This window comes from Leptidea sinapis, chromosome 12 (genome assembly GCF_905404315.1).
Source record: "Leptidea sinapis chromosome 12, ilLepSina1.1, whole genome shotgun sequence".
NCBI lineage: Eukaryota > Metazoa > Arthropoda > Insecta > Lepidoptera > Pieridae > Leptidea > Leptidea sinapis.
Window position 1 is genome coordinate 973,590 of NC_066276.1, and position 23,622 is coordinate 997,211.

Sequence of the window (23,622 nt, forward strand, 5' to 3'; positions counted from 1 at the left end):
GTTGTATGTGCTTTCAATGGGCAGAAAAATACTTGCTTTGGTTCCAGAACCCAATCAATCATCAAATGATGTGGATAATTCGGAATCTGATTGTGTATTTGACAATGTTATTTTTCAAAAGCACTTCTGTTATGAATCTTCATCGGTTCCTTTGCTTCCTTCTTCGCTTCAAAATCTTCACTTTCTGATGATCAATGTAACCTTGGAAAATTGCAAATGATATCCGATTCCTGCCCTTCAGAACCAGCACAAGCCAATATTGGAACCATTTCCATGGACTCATCAGCTCAAGATTCTCTTCTGTCGTCCATTCCTCCGTCACCAAATGCCTACTTGAATTGTTGTCAAACCAAAGGATCTAGGATTAACCGAATAGTACCTGAAATATCTGAGCCATCGCCACCATCAGTAGTAGCTTCACCATCATCATCCAACATAAAGAATACGCGTTCTGAGCAGTCAATATTAGCTATAAAGAGACCAGCGCATATACAAAGAAAGCAATTTAATTTCTGTTGGGTAAACACGAAATTTGAACACGAGGCTGAAATATATAATAAAGAGTTACCAACTACGAACAGTATTAAAACGCCACTAGAATATTTCCATTATCTCCTCGATGACAATCTGAATATGATAACAGAACAAAGTAATTTATATTCAACTCAAAATTATTGCAATTAGTCTGCTGTCCTGAAATCATCGGGCACTACAAATCGCACATGGGAGGTGTAGACCTTACGGATATGTTGCTTACCCTCTACAGAACTGCAATGAAAATTCGTAGGTGGTAATGGTGGCCAATATTTTTTTACAGATCTTGTGGTGGCCAATATTTTTACAGATCTTGTTTGCTATGTGCGTAAACAATGGCTGGATTTAATATATAATCATGTAATGCAAGGGCTACTGAATTCTTGGAGACAATAACTATCAGACAAATCTGACAAACCTCGTACTGCAAGGCCAACTACTACGACAGATTTGATCGATAAAATCATTTTCCGATATTTGGACCCAAGGGTCGATGCAAACTTTGCATAAAAGAGCAGACTAAGGCCATGTGCATGAAGTTCAGTATGAGACTATGCCTTCTGCCCGTCAGAAATTGTTTTTTTAATTTCCATAGCAAGCATACCTGACGAAATTTCATTTTGTCGTATTGTTTTACAGAGAAGCTTTTGGATTTTTGTTTATTTTTATTGGTTTTTCAACAGGAATGATAGTTCATGTTATTTTCTTTATATTTTAACAAAACGAACTGATTTTTGATTAAAAATGCAATCTTTTAACTTATTTTTCTAACAAAGTTATTTAACAATGAAGTCATAGGTAACCTGGCTATGTATCTTTAGAGATATATTGAAATTATAACATATTATGAAGGACTCTTGGCACTGTATCCCACAGGATACATGTGTTTTTTTTAAACTACTCACATCGGATTTCTTTTCTGTATTTTTCTAGGCACCTTTGGGACACAAATATTACGCCATATAAAAATTATTTTGATATTCAAAGATTTTTTATATAGGGTTAATATATTTACACAAAATATTTACAAAAGGAGTGAAAACTAGGGAGAGGAGACATCTAAAGGAAGTTGGTCGGGATACTTCAGCAGGTATAGATTAATCTCTATGTAAAATATTGTGCTCTATTGACTAATGTCAGCTGACACTTGACAGTTGACACTGGCTGGCAGTTGGAACGCGGTAACGGGTACGAACTACAATTTGCGATTGCGGGCTATCAGTGATTATCGGCACCGCCATTTTGTGAGGATTAAATATATTGTAGTGGTTTTTGTTTGGCGTTGGTCTGGTGTTTCAAGTTAGTTTACATACCTATTTAATATTTTTTTTATATTAGAATTAATACAGGTGAGTTATTTAGTAAGTGTATCAGTCTTATCAATAGTAAATGTTATTTATTGCATTCCAAACGATGGGTTTTAGTCATCAGTAAACACGTCCCGGTATGAGCTCCGATTGAAAGAGGTGTATAAATATTACTTATAGATTTTTTTGAAAATGCTGAATTCGATTTTTTTAGTTTGATTGTAAAGATGTCGGACACAATCAGAGAAAAAGAAAGAGATCGGTCAAGGCGCGGCGATAGGCCGTCCCGGTTTTCTGACGCCACCAGAGATCGTTCAGGCGATCGAAATGATAGATCTGAAGGCAGAAGATTGTTTGTTTCTAATATACCATATGAATATAGATGGACGGAACTGAAAGATCTTTTTAAAGAAAAGGTGATATAATTAGTTTTTTACAATAAGATTTATTTGTTTATTATTTATAACTTTTTAATTGCTTTTTAATATGTATATTAACAAATATTTTCAGGTTGGGGATGTGGCTTATGTTGAGCTTTACAATGATGAAAGCGGGAAACCAAGGGGTTGTGGTGTTGTTGAATTTCTAACTGCAGAAGCCATGAGGAAGGCTCTCTTCGTTATGCACAGATATGAATTAAATGGACGTAAACTTGTACTAAAAGAAGACCCAGGTCTGTATTTATAAGCCATTTATTTGTTAAACAACTTCATCTTTAATTTTATTTTAATAGCCAAGCTATCATTCATGGATTATAAGTCAGTGAACACAAACAATTTTTTTTTAAAGTGACAAGTAAGATTTTCACAAAATAAAGTGTTAAATGCCCTGGCCACTATGATTTAGTACCTTTCTGGATTCTTAAAAACCCAAATTTATATGCAGAACTTCAATTGCATTCTATACCTAAGGACACCACTTTATTAGGTATTACATTGCCATTTGCATATTTTAAAGATTGTTTAAAAATACCAGGTAGTGAGAGAGGGAGAGGTAATAACCCAAGACCACATGGTGGTGGTGCTGCTGGTGGAGGTAGAAACAACACGGGGAGAGATGATAAAGATGGGTATGTCAACTGTGGATTATACAGCATGTAGATATTTTGATAAGTATTTTTTGAATGAAACAGTTTTTTAATTAATTGTACCGACAAATTCATTTTTATGATTAAGTGTAGGTATTTAATGTAATTGTTATTACAATTAAAAATATTTAATATCATTATTAGTTTGTTAAGTGGTAAGAAAAAATCTACAGTAGGAGATAAACAGATTAGCAGAATGACAAATGAAAATTTGATGTGTTAACATTTAGTGAGTATCTAGCATGGTTGTACCATAAGGTTGTTGTAACTTGTAATAAAACCGACCCACTTCTGGGGAAAGCAGTGAACATGTTTAAGAATGTGTGAATGAGATGGTTTGGTCATGTATAATATGGAATATGGATGAAAGTCTGACTGCACAAATTTATAGAGCATATGTGGATGCAATATTGTAACACAATAATTAGGGATAGTTTATATGTAATACTTGAATAAAATAATAATGATGAATGATGAAGACTATCATTATATTATTCACTATAAGTTAATTATAGATATATTTGAATATTAATTCCTACATAGGTGGGGTATGAAACAAAGAGAACCAGAGAATTTTAACACATATGGATTAAGCTTGCAGTTTTTGGAATCAATAAATGTGCAACCACCTTTAGTGAAAAAAGTGTTTGTTGCTAATGTATGTATAGACATGCTTATTTCGATTACTTTACATTTTACAGTAGAATTTAATTTTAATATAAATTATTTATATTTTAGCTTGACTATAAAGCAGACAAAAAGAAGGTGAAGGAAATATTTAAAATGGCTGGCAAAGTTCGTAATGTTGACTTAGCTGTGGATAAAGATGGCAACAGTCGTGGTTTCGCTATCATTGAATATGAACACCCTGTTGAAGCTGTTCAGGTTACATTTTTATAATATTATATAAAGTTAGTTGCTATTATCACTTTTGGTTAATGCTTCAAAGGAGAATGAGTGTGAGAAGCATATTACATGAATTATCTTCAACACCCATCCAGGTGCCGTGAGTGGTAGTTATTAATCCTGAACCTTGGCTTTTGTTGCAAACTTAGGGCACTTTGTGAAAATTAGTTCTTATTTATAATGTGAATAGATCAATAAAATTTTAATAATATTTACTTGTTTTAGGCAATATCAATGTTTGACAAACAAATGTTGTTTGATCGTAGAATGTCAGCCAGAATGGATAGAGGCACAGACAAAGCTGAGTTACGCTTGCCAGAGGGCTTGAAGGGTATTGGTCTTGGTTTGGGTCCAAATGGTGAGCCACTAAGGGATGTAGCACAGAACCTACCACAACCATCAAGTACCACTAACTTGAATATAGGAAATCCAACATCAGCACTTAGTGCAAGTGTGTTGGGGGCTGTACCAGGTACAGGTGTAGCCCTAAATGGTTTGGGTTCTGGTCTAACTGCTAACACACTTGGCACTTCTTCATTGGGAGGAAATTTGGGACTTCAGGTAAAGTATCCATCATTTTAATGAATTAACTGTTTCATGTTCCTACATACTAGCTTTATAGCTAGAAAATTTGCTTTATCCTTATATATCTTTCAGGCTTTGGGTTTGACTGGTCTAGGAGCTTTACAAAATCAACTTCTTCAACAAGGAATTACTGCAAATGAATTAGTTAGCTCAGTGATAACACAAGCTCAAGCTCAGGCTCAAGCTAATGTGAATATGACCCAAAACAGTTTGTCTCTTGGCACAGCAGACCTCGGAGGTGGTGTGATGGGAAATACTGGAATGTCCAATAGCATGCTTGGAGTGGGACCCAACTCTAGCCTTAGCAGTGGACCACTCTCAGGTACAGTTAGTGTAATTTTAAATGTGAGTCAACACAATTCAATGAGAGTTTCTTTGGGAGACCATGAAGCTGAGTGTGCCGCTAACATATTTACTTTGTAATGTGAGAATATCCATAATCAATCAAATCTTTAAAAGAAATTACTAAAAATACACAAACACTACATACACAATAATAAATAAATAACAAAATATGTTATTTGAAAAAATAAACATTCTAAAATTTTATTTTTTATAAGATTTGTTTATGTTTTTATTACACACAATAATTATAACAAGAAAAATCAATACTTCTTGTGTTTTGCTAAATTTGTCCATAAGTGTATTATTAGACAAAATTTTATCATGTTTACAGCTAACAGACAAATGACTAATGTTTCAATACCAGGACAAGGATATGGGCGTGAAAATGCAGCACCTACTTCTAGGGAAAAACAATCAGACATGGTCATCATCACAAATGTAAGTTAAATAAGACTGTAGTTTCTTGGAAATATTTAGGTTAGTGTGAGCGGCTGGTTAGTTTAGCTACTATGATTCTGTTTTATACTGAACAGTGTCCTAGCTATTTTGTTTGGGTTCCTCAACGGCCTTCCTTCAAATCTACATGCATCTTGTAATAAAATAAATATATCTCATTTTTATGAGCCAATTGAAGGAAATATCACAGTTATTTTGTAAATTGGCTAATAGACAAAAAACACAGTTTATTCATAATATATTATAGTGGAAAATATCACTTATCAAAATATATCAATTATTAAATAAGCATTTAGCTATACCTACAATATAAATTATTTTCTTTTATTGAATACTTATATAAACTAGTGTAAGTACTAGTTTTTTCATTTGAAATACAAATAATTTCTCTAGATTTGATTAGCTCTTTTTGTAATGTTTGATCTCTAATGAAACTAATTAACATGATTGTATTCCTAGCTACCACAAACAGTGACATGGCAACTGATAAGGGAAAAATTCAGTGAATGTGGTGATGTGAAATTTGCAGAAATGACAGCTCCCGATACTGCTATAGTTCGCTTCCATAAAGAATGGGACGCAGAGAGAGCAGTCAGTATCCTTTTTTAAAAAAATGCGTAATTTTATCTCTGATAGTAAAACAGTAGAATTATTTCCCGAGTTATCAATCTTGTTAGTAGTGCAGTTGTACTGCAGTGTGGTGTAAAGGATGTATGTGGGTACCAGTTTAACTATCCTAATTCTCAGGGTCATGTGATCAAGTTGTATCACACTATGCCACAGTTTATATTGCTTTGTGATGAATAATGAGTTGGATCAAATCATCATCATCAGCCGGAAGACATTCACTGCTGGACAAGGCCTCCCCCAAAGACCTCCACAATAATGTTGATCTTATGTCACCCATGGGTGGTGCTATTAAGGTGTGACACAACACGAGACCGATAGGACCAAAGTCACTTTTTAATGTGTATTCTATCCTACATCCTACTTTTATTTGATTTTGCGACTGGTAAATTAATTTCCTTAGCGTTCTGTTCAGAAATGTTTGACAGGACTCGCATAGATGGCAGGACCATCGATGTCCGCTACTTCTGACTCAATGTAAGTGATTTTAATTATTTTAAACATTAAAGACGCATAATCTTGTTTCTGATTCTTGTGAGTGGTCTTGTCTGTAAAGTTGAATTTTAATTTCTTCATTTTATGACTCAAGATATCATTATTGGCTTTACTCTGCTCTTTATTGGTTTTGACTTCAATGAATGTCTTGGAGCAGGTATTTGTTTTATATGTATTGGCATTCTATTGCACTATTAGATAAAAATTTGTTTGAATCTCTTATGTTAAAGCAAAAATATTTCAGCATGAACTTATTCTTATTTCAAATTAATGGGTATCATGGGCACTAAGCCCAGAACACATGCTGTTTCTTCAATAGGTTGTTGGTCACAGTACAAAACAGTCATGTCTTAAAATAGTTTCTCACATGTCTATTGAATGTTTCAATGAGAATAATTCCTATCCATTAAGATAATAATTGTTGCAACAGAGGTTGAAAGTTAAACACATTTTATGGATTCTGATTTCAATTTTCTTGTTGGTTTTTTTGTGTCCACTTTTTTAGAGATGCCCATAGCGTGAATTTTCATACCAATGCACAACTTGAATTTTATTTAGGAAAAAGGTTGTATTGTTATGGCTAATTGTTTCTGTGGAAAATGTTATCTCGTCATTAAATCTATAAACCAAATGTCCTCGCAAATGAAAATTCATACAAGAAAACACCTTTGCTATTCTTGTAATATTATGTGGTCTGTAAAATTCATTTTTCCTTAAAAAAATTCTAATTTGACTGCAATTTGATCCTATTACCAGTTGGTTAAACAAGTTTTACATTTTTTTTATTCCTAATTTTATACGCAATATAATAAATTCAACATACAACAGCATTGGAGACTAATGGATCTTAGAATGAGGTTTTTTTTTATAGGATAAGATTGCAATCCAATTATATCTTGAAGTTGGCTTTAATTATTGAGTTGATTTGCGATTCTGCTTTTACTCTAGCCTCATTAAAATTAACACTCAAAAATCGGGCACAATAATCTGGTTTCCAAGTGAATGTGATCTCAGCGAGCACTCTGGTGTGAATATTTATATTATGAATTTGTTTTTGTGTTTACAGGAGATTCATATCGAAGTTGGTCAGTCGTACGAGAAACTACTTTCGTCTTCGTCTTTATTACATACAACCCCCACTTTGACTTGAATTTGTTCATGTGCTTCTTTGGACAGATTCTTTAATATATAGGTTTGTAAGTAAACGTCTTAGGTCACGTGTAGGTCACAATGTGTTGTTACATTTAAGTTTATTGTAAGTGACGAAAAAAAAAACATATTGTCTTGCTTCATTTTATTTTATTTGATGGTTTAACTCTGTGATGACTACGTGGTTTTGTAGGCTGTGGATAATTTCGGCAGTTTAATGTTGTTTGTTTCTTACATGCGCTCACTTCTCCACTACGGTAGTCATGACATAAAAATAAATTCCATGTCAAACTAGGGTAGTCGATAATATTATGATCAATTAAATAAACATCAAGAAAATTTGGAATTGTTTTACTCGTGAAGGTTCCTTATAGCAATCAATACTAAATAAAATTTTAATTTTTGTTGTAACTATTTTTCATTTTAAAATGTGTATTTACTTAATCATGTGATTATAAGAATGTTCTGAATGAAGTTGGAGCCAAATTAAAACAATTATGTTAGAAACTCATTCGATACATTTGTTGCTTGCGAATTTTGTAGTTGTAGCATTCTTTAAACAATATTAAATGGAGAAGGTTTGTGACCCCCGAAATTTTGTGTATACAAAATGTGAACTGGCAAACGTCTATAAACAGAGTTTTTTTAAAAAAGAACTATTTGATCCCTAACGTCAACTTCCATTGTTTTGTGTAAAACATCCGGCTTTCTGTGCCAGTTTAAGTAAATGTTTAGTGCTAAGGAGAATAGATATAGAGGTTAACTGGTAACATCGTCTTTGCTTAGTACCATTGTACTGTACAATAATTCTTCTTTGGTTAAAACTCTGACATCCTTGAATAAGTGAAATTTCACCTTGAGGTAAATTCGAGTAAAATGTTTATTTATACCTAGTCAAATGAAGTGGTAAAGCTTCCCGTGAATTATAAAGATTTCATAGTAAGTCTATAGTGGATCTTTACGCATAAGACATTTATTAGGATGAGGAAAAACATTGATATTATCAAATTTGGGACGGACGCGCTTGTGATGTTTGCAAATTGAGTATCAACTAGCCAGTGTTATTACCTACTGTGGAATTTGATTGAGATTGCTAAAGAGTATGTAATCTAAACGGGTTTACATTGCTTTGATTTCATGAGAATGTATGTCGCATTTAACATTTATAGTTCATAAGTTCAACAACATCTGTTACGGGTAAGTTTGATTCATATATTTTCTTACTCGCCAAAAAATTTTCAGTTTTTGTCAATTTAAGGTTATTGGTTGTTTATGGTCAACTTTGGATTTCTTGATTTGGGAGCATACCTACTTGGTTGCTCATACTGAACTTAGGCTTTTAAAGCGTACAAAATTTTGTAAATGTGGGGTTGTGCTGAAAGTTTAACGCATTTATTCACTTTTCCGCTCAATAGGATATTTTAGTACCAAAGCTTATTTTTATCAACTCACGTGGACGATCTTATCTATCTCTTATCAAAAATATTTATAGAATACCTAGTCTGGCCATAGGTTTTGTTACAAATAAAATATCATTTTTTATGACGTAATCTTAATAAAACGTTAATTTATTGAAGTCGCAGCAACAAATAAGAAATAATTCTGTCTTTAATGCAGGCATTTAAACTGTGGTCACTAAACTGTAGATTTACGCACTCTTACTATGGGAAATTTAGTCTTGTGACTCGATGTCGGCATGTTCATCAGCATTCATGCAGGGGTACAGAAATCGACTAGATAATGGCCAGTCTTAAACTCTTACAAAGTCCAAGTCTCCGTCCTGTTAGCTAGCTTTGGTAGTTTGTGCCCTAGTAGTAGTTTGTGTGGTAGAGGTGAAGCAGCTTGCACATTACTTGTCTTGCTACATTTTTAAAAAGGGTTTTGATATGAGATTTCACAACCCGATCTTAGACATTCTCTGGATACGCTTTTTGGCTGAAGTGAAAAAATGCAAAAAGCAATGACTTGCTTTTTCACAAAAATGAAGCGTTGTGACCCCTTCATAAGACCCCACACCATACCATAACTGAGGCAGGATAATGACCACGTTGTACGACTACTCGTGTAGCTTCTTTGGATCTATGAGCTTTGCATTCATTTTCCTTAAAGGATATTTTGTACTTTTTACCCGCGTATCGGGACAGTAAGCATTTTATAAATTGAGCCACTGTCTTGAACTGTAGGGATTGATTGTTTATGTCCTACACAATATTATATCGACGATAAGCACCAAGTTATAGGATACGCAAAAGAGAAAACTTTATTTATTAGATTGCCGGGCGCACGGGATATGTTTATGTTTTCCTGACTTTTTTGTTATTGCTTCCGGATTTTGGCTAATTCTAGCTTCGACATCATTCACAACCCTTTTAGTTCTAACAACGCCCAATCTTTTCCACAGAGTTGGTAGTATATCTATCGATAGAACGATAGCCAAACATTTATGGCCAGACTAGTTATATATTAATTAAAGTTAATTGTTGGATTTCAGATATATGAAGTACATTTTTTAATCAAAAACTATAGCTGTTCAATAACCATGAATATTAATGAGATCTAGAATAATAGCTTGCTGCCATAAGTAGATGTAAATTCGAAATCGTCTATCTTATAGTATAAAGCTTTCAGTTTGGCCTACTGAGGCTTCAATTGGCAATGTGGCCAAAGATTATCTATATTTTGACTATTGTAAAGTTTTTCGAAGGGTTTAAGTATTAATTTCTATTGTTATTCTACTCATTCTTTATACATCTAGACACTTTTAGGTTTGAAGTTGAACTATTGTATGTATCAAGATTTTGAAGTTAATTTGAAGAAAGAAAATTGAACTGGTTCTCACGATGTCTGTGTTGTCGTCTTGAACTTTTTTTGGTAAGTCTGTAAAATTTGTTGAATGTTCTATCGGTTTTATTTACCTATTTATGTGGTTAACGTCATCTGAGAAGTAAGATCTGTAAAGTCCAGGTACATAATAAATATATTTAGATGTAGGTACTTGATATGGTAAACATACTCTGTCAACAAGCGTGAGCTTATGTGCAGAATAGCGTAGTGAGGTGGCAATAATTTGAACCTCTTTGCATAAGCTTTGGAGGTTTGAAATAAGGCACAGTTTTTGGACAAGTCGATGTTATCATTGTGGGAAAACATCATAAAAAGTTTTGGAGGCGCTCGTCAAAGTGTCGCAAAGCGTTCTCTAACATTTTGTCACGAATCCCAGTGATTTCACAGGACATGTCTGGACAGACATGAATATGTAGAGGTTGCCACAAGTCATGCATATTTTTTTCAACCATACTAAAAATCAAAGATAGGTTTCCAAATGCATACATTTAACAACGTTGAGCTAACCCACTTTTGTATAGTGAAGCCAGTTTCTACGGAGATCATAAAAAAACGTCTGCATCGTGCGAACTTTGCCCAAAATCACCGATATGGCCAATTTTCCTTAACGTCTCAACAGCACACGTACTTGAATGATGATTGTCATCATGAAAGATGCTCAGGTTCATGAGAACACGATAAATATATGAAGGCTACATGTGCTCCCTCTTGTGCTAACACAATCCCTACAAATGTGGTTATTTGTATTGTGTCACCTCATTCTACAAACAAAACTGGATCTTCTTCCTCGTTTCATTAGACATTTTATCTAGCACCGTATGATTTTATATTTCTGTTATATTATTAAATTGGTGTTCAATTTGAAGGTAAGTTACGTTCGCTGAATTGACTTTTATGAACTTTGTTGTGTATGATATTTAATTGTCGGTGACACAAATATTGTTAGAATCAACGGAGCCACCGGTTCGATCCTCGCCCGCCTCGTTTGTGTGTATCCTATATGTGTTCAGTTTTCGAATTTGATGTGACGCTTTATAAGGTCGGCAGGGATCTTGTGATTCCTCTGGTGCTAAAAGAGATTATGGGCCGCGATGGTACCCGTAGTCTTTTCTCCTCCTCTGCCATGATGAAATTCACAATATTGATTAAATATTGGATATCCCTGAGGAAGTACTTAAGAATAACTTGTATGCTTCAATCTGACTCACGTACTATTTTACCACCCAGATACGTCTGGTACCTTCATTTTCAAAATGCGCTATTACAAAATTCTTACTTTAACAGGAATGGCTGTAATTTGGAGTAGTAATGCAGTGTCACAATGCTGCAACGAATAATTGATAGATGAAAAAAAATGAGAAAAGGTAAAACAAATATGCGCCTTTTTGTAACTTGACTTGTATAATGATTAAAATGTTTGTATATATTTCATTACTTGCAGAAGTTTCGCGTGCCAGAAAATTCTCGAAGCTGTCGTCGTACATACCCACTACTTTATATTCATCTAGCGAAGCAAGCGTTTGGAAGAGGTAAGGAAATAAGTTTTATATTTAAAATATGTGTAAATGAGGTATGTCGAATGATTTGTTTTCATTTAATTGTTTACCTTACATTTTAGGTACACCATGAAGAGGAGACGTAATTTATGCTAACCTGTTATTAGTTTGTTGAATAAAAAATTTAAAAATAAAATAGATATTGTTTTATTTTTCAACTTCTGATGTATTGTTCAAATAGTATTTTTGTTACTGAGAAACAAATTTTAACTGTGATTACAAGTAACTCCATCATTGATATAAAAGAACATCCAATGCATAGGTTGACAACCCCGCCAGTCCTCACTAAAATAATATCAGACATTTTATGAAATGAAATGAAAATGAAAAATATTTAAATGAAAAAGAATTTATGAATCAAGTATAATATTTGATTAAAAAATACTGTAAAAATAAGTGTATATTACTGACGTATGACGTCGAATATGTTGATTATAATGTCTCTAATTACTCTTTCTTTAGGTATCTTTGTTATTCCAATTTCGAAAGTGCTCTTTGATTTTTCTGGAGTGAAATCTTCTCGGTCCTTATGGTATAGGTCTTGCTCACAAGGGCTGATACAGCCACAGTCTTTTTCATTTCGTGGCAAATCCTTCGAGTAATCGAATGCTTGCAGAGTAGAGTTGGAAGTTGCCAGTGAAACTATCTCGTCCCTATATCGATTTACACACTTAAGTTGTAGTATGTGACATATTTTTTCGTTAGCTGTAAGTGGTAAAAACAAATTTTATAGGAAAATTCGCTTCAGAAGAACACAATAAAATTTAACTTACCAAGAGGCCTATAGAAATGAGGCAGGCAGCTACACAATCTCTTTATCATATTTATTCTGCATTCAACAATGCAGTGGTTGTAGGAATATATTGGATACCGTTTACTGATGGGCTCATCAATGAACCTAAAATGAGAAAGAAAACTGGAACGTACCTTCTCCTATGTAGTAGTTACATTGCAACGGAAGACTGTATTCTAACACAAAAAAATGTGGGGGATCACATAGCTTGCTCAAAACAAAAGAACTTACTGAAGCAGGCTCATAGTTGGCAGAAAACGAAAATGAGTCGACTGTTTTTCTGTTACGATATGAAAATCCAGGGCATCGCAATACTCGCGGGTAGTTTTCCACCGCCTCATTGTCATGCGAATAATGTAATCATTTCCACGTACCTGCATTTACGTATTCGCATAGGCATAGCTTTTAGATCTTCAGAAACTCTTGTGGACCATGAGGAGAGTCCGAATGATACAATGCCTTCAACATCAAAAGAAAATGGTGAAGTCGTCCAGGTCATTATCTCATCTGGGCTATGAATATAAACCTGATATTGAAAAGCAAAAAAAACACCAATTTATGGTCGCATATAGGTTACTTTGCAAAAGTTTTATTTGAGTCCAAAAATATCATACCTTATAGATTTTTGCATAATTGATAATCTGTATGTAGAAATCTCTATCATATATGGACAGTTCAATATTGCTCTTCTTATACTTGGCAGGCTTATTCCATTGACTGAAAATTTACTATTAACAAATTTACCCAAAGTAAATGACTAGTTTTGTATGATCTATAATTATAATAATAGAATGTACATACCCATTCAATGCAAAATGTTTCATTCCACTTTGAAGCAGAAACTATATAAGATAAAAAATTTAAATAATAGTGGGTGTGCCTATCAAACCCTAATAAGATGGTGCATGCTGTGTACGGTTTGTCAATTTTAAATGTTGACGCGAGAAAGAAGTCAAGAAGTGCCTTTTCACATGTATACAGTTGCCGTCTAAATGGCATGGCGCCGTGCCATGCAAGCTCTTTCACATGTAACACGGTTTACGCACGGTTGCCCGGCGGCGAGGGGTGGTTGCAGTATTGTCGAGGTACTAGACTCAAGATGTCGTCGTTTTGCACCCGTGTTCATGTGAACGAGGCTATACAAGTCAATACATTACTGCAAAGACGGTTGCCGCTTCAAAACAGTTTTTTAAAAGATAAGGACGGGTGATGACACATGATTACGGTACGGTCGCCGTGCCATGTGACAGCTGTCATTGTAGCTCATACTTTTCTATACCTATCTTAACACGGCGACCGTGCCGTGACCGTATGCATGTGAAAAGGCACGTAGAGTTTGTTCTTATGTAGCATTATGGCTTGATGGGTATAAAAACTATAGAAACCTCGGCTTGTCAAAAACAGCAACATTTGAATTAATCACATGGCACATTCCAAACTCTGTCATAACCGAATCTACGGCTATAGTTTCATTTGATTTTGTCTTCAACAAGGATGGCGTGAAACTTCTGAATATTTCTTCAGCTGTTGTTGCGTATTGAGTCGGATCAAATGTCTAGAAAAAAATAATATATATTATACATTGTCATGGGTAGCTAATGTGCTATTTTTTGTACATCTATATATTATGTATGGATTTTATCGGGTTATTTTTACGGGATGACATCGATGAATTATTTATATTTTTCATCACTTACCATTGCAACATCTTCGGGGAAATCCAACACGTGGTACTCCACAGTATGTAAAGCAGATTGAGTGATGGCCCATAAATATGTTTCTACTTCTAATCCTGTTTTATTGAATACCAATCTGAGAATGGTACGATGTATTTGATAAGTTTTTACTCAAGATATCTTGTATTTAAATGGTTAATATACTTGGATGATTTCCAATAAAATACGACATAATTTTGTGCTACTTATCCCCGTGGCAAGCATGCTGTAAGGGTCATGGAGTTTTTTACATAGCACCTTGCCAAGATCGTTACTCTACGTTTTTCGGTTTTCCAAGTCGTCAGATCAGGGTACAAGAGTGTGTTTCTACGTTAAGCTTCTATCCTCGGTAGGTATCCAATTTGATTTACTTGGCGAGGGACTGAGAGATGTTAATTTTACCGTAAATTTACCTTCATTTCGATTAATTCAAACTACAGAACTTTCACACTTATATGCCAATACCTATGATTTAGTTAGTTATATGGAACTGGACGAAGACAAGAATGCTTGGAAGAATGCTCCACAGGACAATTTGGACAAAACTAATTAAGTATTTGCTCATTTTATTTGATTAATCCCTATACTACTCATGCATTATTTTCAATGATTGTATTTTTTTTATTAGTGTGTGAGATTCAAAAGTGCCTGTCGTGACCTAATTAAAATAAATATTTTGAATCTTTGAAAATAAGTGTTGCCGAAGAGCGGTGATTCGAAAATTGATGGTTTTCCTACGACCTGCATGGCTCGTGCATACGGCTTGATAACTGTCATCTGACAGTTATTTACATAAAAAACAGCACATGAGATTGCAGACAGCCTTGAGGAACTCCAGCTTTCACGACCTGAAGTCCAAATGATGGAAGTTTTGAGAGATACACGCCTTCGCTATAAACAGACTAATTGTTAGGCCTTTACCTAGCTTTTCATCTGGATGTGTGGCGTTCCTCCAAATACAGTTTTTAATTAAGTTCGTTACACGTAGGTGCAACTAAACTAGTAGGAAACTAGCTTGCGCGTTATTTTCAGGTGGATACGATACGGCTAGTTTACTTTCAAAAAAGCCTGTACACTGTAAAGGCAGTGCCGGATTAACCACGTAGTAAAAGTAGCAATTGCTTTGGGCCTATTTAAACCATCTCTCTCTAACTCATCTCTGCTTGACCGTAATTATTGAATGAAACTTTTTACTTGAAGTCACAAAAACGTGAAACATTTACAACTAAGACAATCCACGTCAGACACTCGGATTTGATCTTTTTAGTGGTAGTATAAAAAGCATAAATAGTGCGTTCGCAAATGATTTTACGAAATCAAAAATTGTATCATAAGTGTATCTCTATATCTGTGTATGTATAAGTATTTCTATTCTTAATCTATAGTTATAGTTAGACTAACCAAATTTATTTCTAAGGGGTGTTTTTTTTTAGAGGTATAGAACTTTAAGTAGGCATTACTGTTCAAGATGGCGACCGATTTAACAGCTGTCAAGTGATTTATTCTCAGTTTGGTTTGGCAATTCATCATGAATAGACTCACGCCTGAACAACGCTTGCAAATAGTGCAATTTAATTCGAAAATAATGGTTCTGTGCGGAATACGTATCGCACACTACGTCCATTTTATCGTTACATCCAGAAAAACTGACTGTTTGGTGCGCTTTATGGGCTGGTGGAATCATTGGTCCGTACTTCTTCAAAAACGATGATGGCCAGAACGTTACAGTCAATGGTGATCGGTATAGAGTCATGATTACTAACTTTTTCATTCCTGAATTGAACAATCATGATATCCAGGAGCTGTGGTTCCAACAAGACGGCGCAACATGCCACACAGCTCGTGCCACAATCGATTTATTGAAAGACACGTTTGGTGACCACCTAATTTCAGGTTGTGGACCTGTGAATTGGCCTTCAAGATCATGTGATTTACCACCGCTAGACTACTTTCTGTGGGGCTATGTAGAGTAATTGGTCTATGCGGATAAGCCACAAACGCTTGACCATTTGGAAGACAACATTCGCCGTGTTATTGTCGATATACGGCCACAAATGTTGGAAAACGTCAGATTGGACTACATCCGAGCCAGCCGTGGCGGTCATATGCCAGAAATCATATTTAAAATGTAATGCCACAAGATTATCTTTCGGATAAATAAAATTCATGTCAATCGAATAATCCATCGTTGTTTTATTGCAATTTAATGTTCTATACCTCTAAAAAAAACACCCTTTATATGTGGAAGCTTGTAATTGGCATTTAGAATTATGTTTACTGAAACCACGGTAAAAGTGAAACTTTTAATATATATTTTAGATTTTACTAAATTCGTTTGTATTTTGTATTAACTAATTCATTTTATTTATATTTTATATACACTGACAAAAAAAAAACAAAATAGCGTGGAGCACTGGCACAAATGAGTAATACTCTATACACTACACGGTCAGCTGTTCCGAATAGGCGCCGCCCGACCGCCACGCGACTTGCAACACACAGACGAAAAAGTTTGAGACAATGTAATAAAAGTTTCACTTTAAAAAAATAAAACTGACTATTTCCAATATAGACCAAGGGCTCTCTGAAAAAATTTTCTACGGGCCCCGCGTTTGCTTAATCCGGCACTGCATATAGGCCAAGCCCAAAATACCTCTGGTCATAGACGAGAGTATGGGCGGTGTTGATCGTTTGTTATCAGCTGTCAGGCGACAATATTGTTTATTCTATCAAAATTGTGTTAAACCTATGCCAAAAGAGGTTTTATTCTATATTTTTTGCTTCTTACTTACTGAGCGACCTTTTTGAACGTGTCCATATTATTTTTGTAGAGAGGGCACAATGTTAATGCAGGGTAGGATATGTTCCAGTCAAAATAATCCATATCGACGCTTATTACCGTAGGAGCTTCCTAAAATATTTTTTTAGTTAAAGTAAATATTTTCAGCGTTCAACTCTATTCTTACGTACCTACTTTACGTTCTTCAAATCTACCGTCTTTTGAATATTTGTTTTATGCCAAGTAAACTGCTAATGAAACAAACATTTAAATTTCGAATAAAGAATTATTCGGTGAATTATATGTTGCATAATCGTTCATTCATTTAGAAATTTTTTTTATGATTTTTCGACAATTTTATGCATTGTATGATCCTCTAAGATCACTCCAAGGTTCTGTTCAACGAAGAACTGAATATTTATATTTGTAAAGTGTGGAAATCGTCGACAACTGACTATAGTCCCCGTGCTGGCGATTTTAACTTTACCACTAAAGACAAACTTAAAGAAAAAAAAAACGTTTTAAGAGATCTGAAACGAATACCTGGCTCGCAAATGCTCTTTAATACTTTCATTACAAGTGAAGACTGCTACGAAAAATATTCTTTTTAAATCTCGCCTTTTTACGTTCATGCAATGAGCATTTTTAAATTTTTCTGAAAGGTTCGCTAGATAGCGGTGCTCTAACGACCCTTATGAATTCCTGATTCATAGCAATAAACGTTTATCATAGATCATATTAATAATATGGCACTTTCCCTGATGTTTCATTAATTCGTTCCGATTTCCCTTTTACTTGTTGTCTAGATTCTAGTTACCTACATACTACTAGTATCTAAGTAGTATTAAGAAAACAATTAGTCGTACAGCAGAAACAAAAATCCAACGCGGGAACGATTTCTCGTCTTTGCATTGTAAATCTCTGTGAGCAAGCAAGGATCAGCCTGTATCAGGCTGTTCTTTCCATTTTTGCCGTGAGGAGGTCGTATCCAGGAGCCATATTAAGTTCAAGTATTCCAGTCACAGACTTCGTTTTTGATTTTTAAACAAGCTTTGCTAAATTAGTAAGTTAGCTTTCTAGCAATTCATTAATTTTAGCCGATACAACGTCTGCGTTTGGAGTAAAGACGTTGGATAAGTGATCTGCCCACGATTTTGCTTTATCTGTGTTGGCCCTCCCCCCACATGTACCGTCGTTTCTGAGTAGAGCTGATTGGAATTGGATAGACCTTTTAAGTGATATCAAAGCTACTGCGTCTAAGCCTGATAACCGATCCCCATTTTTGGGTTCTTAATGTTGCCGAGGGTATCTTTTATTTTCTAGTATAGTACCTATCTTTTAATTTCTTGATCAACAATTGTTTCGTTTATTCGGCGGTGTTTCGAAATTGTACCGCTGTTTCTTTGTTTGTCACTTTTTATTTAATATGTGAGTAACAGCTTGGAGACACAAAGGTTGTTATTATTTGATGAATACGGTGTTGCTTCCAATCCTGCAGTGTCTCCGTAGTAGCAGTCACAGTATCCCAAAGATAGTTGTTGCCAGAGCTGCCTTCATCCAGCAGCACTGGATACAGTTAGCTTTACGCTTATAAATAAATATATTTGCTTATACCTAATACTAACATAGTTCATAAGAAACATTGTTATTAATACACACATCAAAAAAGTCTAAGCAACATGCATGATACTACAAATTTACCATTTATATTAATTAATTTCTAAGTCTTTATTTACTCAAAGTTCATAGGTATCTAAACTTTTTTGTTATTCATGACATATTGGCTGGTTGTAAAATAAATTTCGATTTGTTTTGTTTTTTTCATAAAATTAAATGAAAGGGAATTTGTTTGAATTTAAGTCCGTTTTTATTTCTACGTTTAGTATTGATTTTATAATTTTACCACCCAATTAAATTAGCGACAAAATTTAATTGCTAGATATTCTTTACGTCATGGAGCGACGCCATTTGACGGCATATGAAGTACAAAGAGCTGTAGGGATGTTGCAAGCGGGAAGTAATCAATCTCAGGTATTTTGGCATTCATAGAAGTGTTATTTGTCGTCTTTGACAGCGCTACAATAATACAAGGGAACCAATGATATTATAGTATTAAAAGAGGTAGATATGTCACTAGCGCGTCGAAAATCAATCTCCTAAATTGAGTCAATTGGTTCCTTTGGTCGTAGTCGCTCTCTCGACATGAAAACGGTACACACGCGTTATTTGTTGACAGAATTGCTTACAATTTGATATAGGTACAACATTAAAATGCCGTCTTGTGTTATGGGAAGATGCACTAATTACGAAAGTAAAAAAAAATCATACAATTACATACCACAGTTAAGAAATCATGAATTATAACATTTTATTTGATTTCATTAGTTATCTAACAGAATAAATATGTTGCCATGACAACGCCGCCAAGCTGATCATAGATTATCGTACAGAAATGACAAAATATTGATGCTGTCTGTTGCGGTATGATCGAGGTAGACTATTTTAGGAAAGTATGTAAAAAAGTAATTGTGGCAGTGAATGTAATAATTTTTAATAAGCAAGTGCGTATATAGGTAGCGGATGTTGACAGTAAGTGCTATTTGTTTACGTAGGATATTTTTCAGTAACACTGTCCCTTTCAGTATATCCCTTGCTAACTGCAGAAGAATCAATGGATCATTTTCTTCCTCTCCCATTACCTTATTGTAATAAACCCTCAACAAAAAGACATTCATAAATAATATAAGATACAAAAAATTATAATTGTAATCTTAAAACTTTTTGGGAGCCGCCGCTGGTAAAATTGTAAAAATTTTCTTTTTGGGACCCTTACTGTAGATACCTTTCGGTTGTGTTTTGGTGTCTGTATGTTTTCATTATTTTATGTATAAATAATTGATATCATCAATGTGGCTATATATTATAATCAATATTAAATTATTTTTTTATAAAATCAATGACACACTATCTACCTAATTTCAATGCAGTTTTACTACTTTATAGCTTTTACTTTTACTACATGAACTCTGGAATGTATTTTCTCTATACAAATACGAAGCAATTAGCAAATTAGAGTTATCTCTTTTTCGCTTGCGATAATTGCATTTACTATCCTTCTTTGACGTGTAATTGTAATGTAGTGTGCTATTGCAATGTTAAATTATTCATGTGTGCGTTAGTTTATCATTTTCAAACACCGAATGTTGTCTACGTAACCTATCTATACTTTTAAATATCATTGAAGGGAACCCGCTGTACAGCATTCAGGCCGTAAAAGGAGTACAACCACTCGGCAAGACCGGTACATACAACTGACTGTAAGACGCCAGCCGAAATCAACCGCTCGAGAGATAAGTTTGAGGCTACAAAATTCAAGTGGTGTTGATGTAAGTCCCCAAACGGTGCGAAATCGACTGCATGAGTACGGCCTACGAGCTCGACGCCCAATTAGGTGCTCACCGATACGTCACGGGAATCGCGCTCGTCGAAATGTAGAGAACGCAGAACATGGACCCAGGAACAATGGGATAAAATTATGTTTTCTGATGAGTCGCGATTCGGGTTTAGGCCAGATACAAAAAGGGTGCGGTGCGTCGGCCCTGAAATACTGAAAGGCTCAGGTGCATTCAGGAAGTTCATCCATACAGTGGCTCAACAGTTATGGTATGGGCGGATATTATGAAGAACAGGCGAACTGAGCTCGTTTTTGTAAATGGAAACATGAACGCTAAAAATTACGTTCAGGATATTCTCAGACCTTATGTCCATAAATTTGCACAAACCTTTTGCTCCGATTTTACGTTAATGCATGACAATGCGCTTTCACATACAGCTCGGCAAACCAGTCAATACTTGGCAACGGAGAACGTCCGGTTATTGCCCTGGCCTGCACAATCGCCAGACCTCAACTCCATCGAGCACGCATGGGACATGCTCTAGAGACGTGTTTTGAAGGATTTGGACGGAGTGACAAAAACCCAACAGCTGAAGGATTTGCTACAATTCCATAAGGAGCGAATACCGCAAGATGACATAAACAGTCTCATTAATTTAATGAATAATCGTTGCCGACAAGTTCTGAATAGCAGAGGAGGCCATATCTTGTATTAAATTATCCTATTCTTGGTATGGTATGGTATAGGGGCTCCTGTTTCTGCATATAACCACTAGCATGGGTCCATTTTGCGTGCAGTAATGGCCAGTTAATCCAACCAGCCCAGCTCCTTCCAGAAGTTCAGAACATTCCTGGGGTGTTCGCAGACTTCTTGGAGCGACCTCGTATTGGTTAAGGTTTTTGCCCGTTGGTTGGCCACCCCCGTACATTCCAGGATTACATGACCGACCGTTTCGTCTTCGGCCAGACAGCCTCTGCACTTAGGACTGTCCGTTATACCGATTGTGAAAAGGTGTTTATTTATCGATGTGTGACCCGTTAGGGTGCCCACCATTATACGGATGTCATGTCTGTTGAGGCTGATAAGTCTACGTGTCAGTTTGGGCGACAGTGCAGGTATCGCCTCCTTCGACTGTCTACAGCTTGAGACATTCATCCATCAGGTATTGTGTAGGTCATTGGTGAGAGAGCGTATCCATGAGCACATTTGGCTGAAGGGCAGTGGCAGAAGTGGCAATGGACCAGTCGATATTTGCCGATGCCCGCCTTGCAAGCTCATCCGCTGCATCATTTCCTAACGAACCGCTATGTCCCTTGATCCATTGCAGAGTTACCCGGTTATAAGAGGCAACTTGTTCCAGGGTTTGGTGACATTCGTGTATTAGTGCTGAGTTGTATGTGGTACCCTTCAGCGCTGTTAGTACCGCCATACTGTCAGAAAGAAATCTGATACTGTGGCCATGTACCTTCCTTCTTAATATAGCGCTGGCGGCTTCCTTGATGGCTACGCACTCACATTGGAATTATTTATTATCTATATTATATTTAGGAATTATCCTATTCTTTCACAATAAATTCATTTTCTTTAGAAATTTCATTTTGTTTCACCTTAGTTTCTGCAGTATATTCTAATATTGTTAATTTCTGTTATTAAAAGAACTTATAAATACAACTGCTGTTATTTTTACATCATAGGACCCTAAAAATATTATTTTAAAAATAAAATACAACGTTACAATGTGAAAAACCATCCTAAAATTTAAATTGGTACATGTTGCTTATACTTTTTTAAATGTGTATAGGTACATAATGTTTTTCTAAAATATAATTAGCTAGGCTCACATAAAACTGGTATGTACTTACATATAATCTCAGGTATTGCAAGTATAGTAGAAGAATTATAAGAACTAATGACGAAATAATACTTAAAATCCAAAATAACCTAGAAATAAAATGAATTATTAGATGGAAAATAGTGGCACGAATCTACTCAACACCTGGAAATTGCAGTATTGAATTGATTTTGAAGGGCTTTTATAACGTGGAGAAGTAAAGAATTCGGACAAAGATGTAATTGAACTAAATTTTATGAAAAACCTTGTAAGTTGTCACCCAAGGATATTCTTAAATAATTAACGAAAGGGGTAGGTCTGTTCGATCACTAGTATAAAAGAAGGGCTAAGGATCGGTAGTTTGGAGACCTCACTATGCGACACACATGTTAAGAATAGAGCGAATTCAAAAAAGATTTATTTTGCATTTAATTTATTCGAACGGACTTTCAAGAAACAGTCTGTCTACCTATGCTAATAGACTCGTATTTTTCAAAATGACTTCCTTAGAAGACAGGCGAACTCTAATCGATCTTATCTTTGTATTAAAACTTTTAAATGACAAGATTGACTGTTCTCAGCTTCTGAATAAAATTAATTTTCGTGTCCCTATCTCCGGAAGCAAATTACTCCGCTAGTTCCACCGGTTCGAAGATGTATGTTTGGAGCGATCTCTCCTATTCCTAGGCTGTGCAAGATGGTAAACATATATAGCGATTACATCGATATTAATTTCACGACTTCTGTCCATACAGTTCGTAAATTATTTGTATGTAAGTGTAATAAAATGTAGTCATAATAATTACGTTTCTTAGTTTAATAATATATATATATATATATATAATAATCTTAAATAATAATAATTTAAAACCAAATCATTTAACCATTATTACTTGTTAGCGTATATTTTTTTTCCTCTTAAACTAATATTTACTTTGTGACAATTTTTAAAGCATGTGGTAGATACCTGTAATTGTTTGTTACATTAAGCACATTATATTTAGTCTGTATTATAAATATATAACGCATCAATGTAAACAAATGTTGGTATTTCTAAATAAATAAATAAATAAGTATAGTCTGTAGATCTGAATCTAAAAGGTTGTACGGCATTGGTCCTCTCAATCCACCAAAACAATTGAAAAGATAATATTGAATGTAAACTAGCCTTAAATTCATGATGAATCAATTTCACGACTATAAGTAGGAATGTTGGTT

General features: G+C 34.8%; 1 protein-coding gene and 1 long non-coding RNA gene across 5 annotated transcripts; one reads left to right on the plus strand and one right to left on the minus strand.

Annotated features, from left to right (window-relative positions):
• The first annotated feature begins 1,703 nt into the window (after positions 1 to 1,703).
• Positions 1,704 to 12,027, plus strand: LOC126967011 (myelin expression factor 2). 4 transcript variants are annotated; one of them, XR_007729861.1, is made up of 14 exons: positions 1,717 to 1,883; positions 2,056 to 2,257; positions 2,352 to 2,514; positions 2,817 to 2,910; positions 3,472 to 3,586; positions 3,667 to 3,813; positions 4,060 to 4,395; positions 4,492 to 4,741; positions 5,096 to 5,202; positions 5,680 to 5,815; positions 6,263 to 6,324; positions 11,620 to 11,699; positions 11,777 to 11,864; positions 11,954 to 12,027. XR_007729861.1 is itself a non-coding variant. In XM_050811312.1 (12 exons), the coding sequence occupies exons 2-11, from the start codon at positions 2,069 to 2,071 to the stop codon at positions 6,316 to 6,318; spliced, it is 1,593 nt and encodes a 530-aa protein (XP_050667269.1). In that variant the 5' UTR covers positions 1,704 to 1,833; positions 2,056 to 2,068; the 3' UTR covers positions 6,319 to 6,324; positions 7,409 to 7,832. The 4 variants fall into 4 exon arrangements, 3 of the variants coding, with proteins under 3 accessions (XP_050667269.1, XP_050667268.1, XP_050667270.1); XM_050811312.1 differs by lacking the exons at positions 11,620 to 11,699; positions 11,777 to 11,864; positions 11,954 to 12,027 and adding an exon at positions 7,409 to 7,832 and having other exon boundaries at positions 1,704 to 1,833; XM_050811311.1 differs by lacking the exons at positions 11,620 to 11,699; positions 11,777 to 11,864; positions 11,954 to 12,027 and adding an exon at positions 7,409 to 7,832.
• Positions 12,028 to 12,054: 27 nt separating this feature from the next.
• On the minus strand, positions 12,055 to 14,122 carry LOC126967034 (uncharacterized). Its single transcript, XR_007729865.1, has 6 exons — positions 14,070 to 14,122; positions 13,299 to 13,401; positions 13,059 to 13,210; positions 12,665 to 12,789; positions 12,303 to 12,596; positions 12,055 to 12,176 (listed from the first exon to the last, which is right to left on the minus strand). It is a non-coding gene; the product is annotated as an uncharacterized LOC126967034 (long non-coding RNA).
• Positions 14,123 to 23,622: the final 9,500 nt, after the last annotated feature.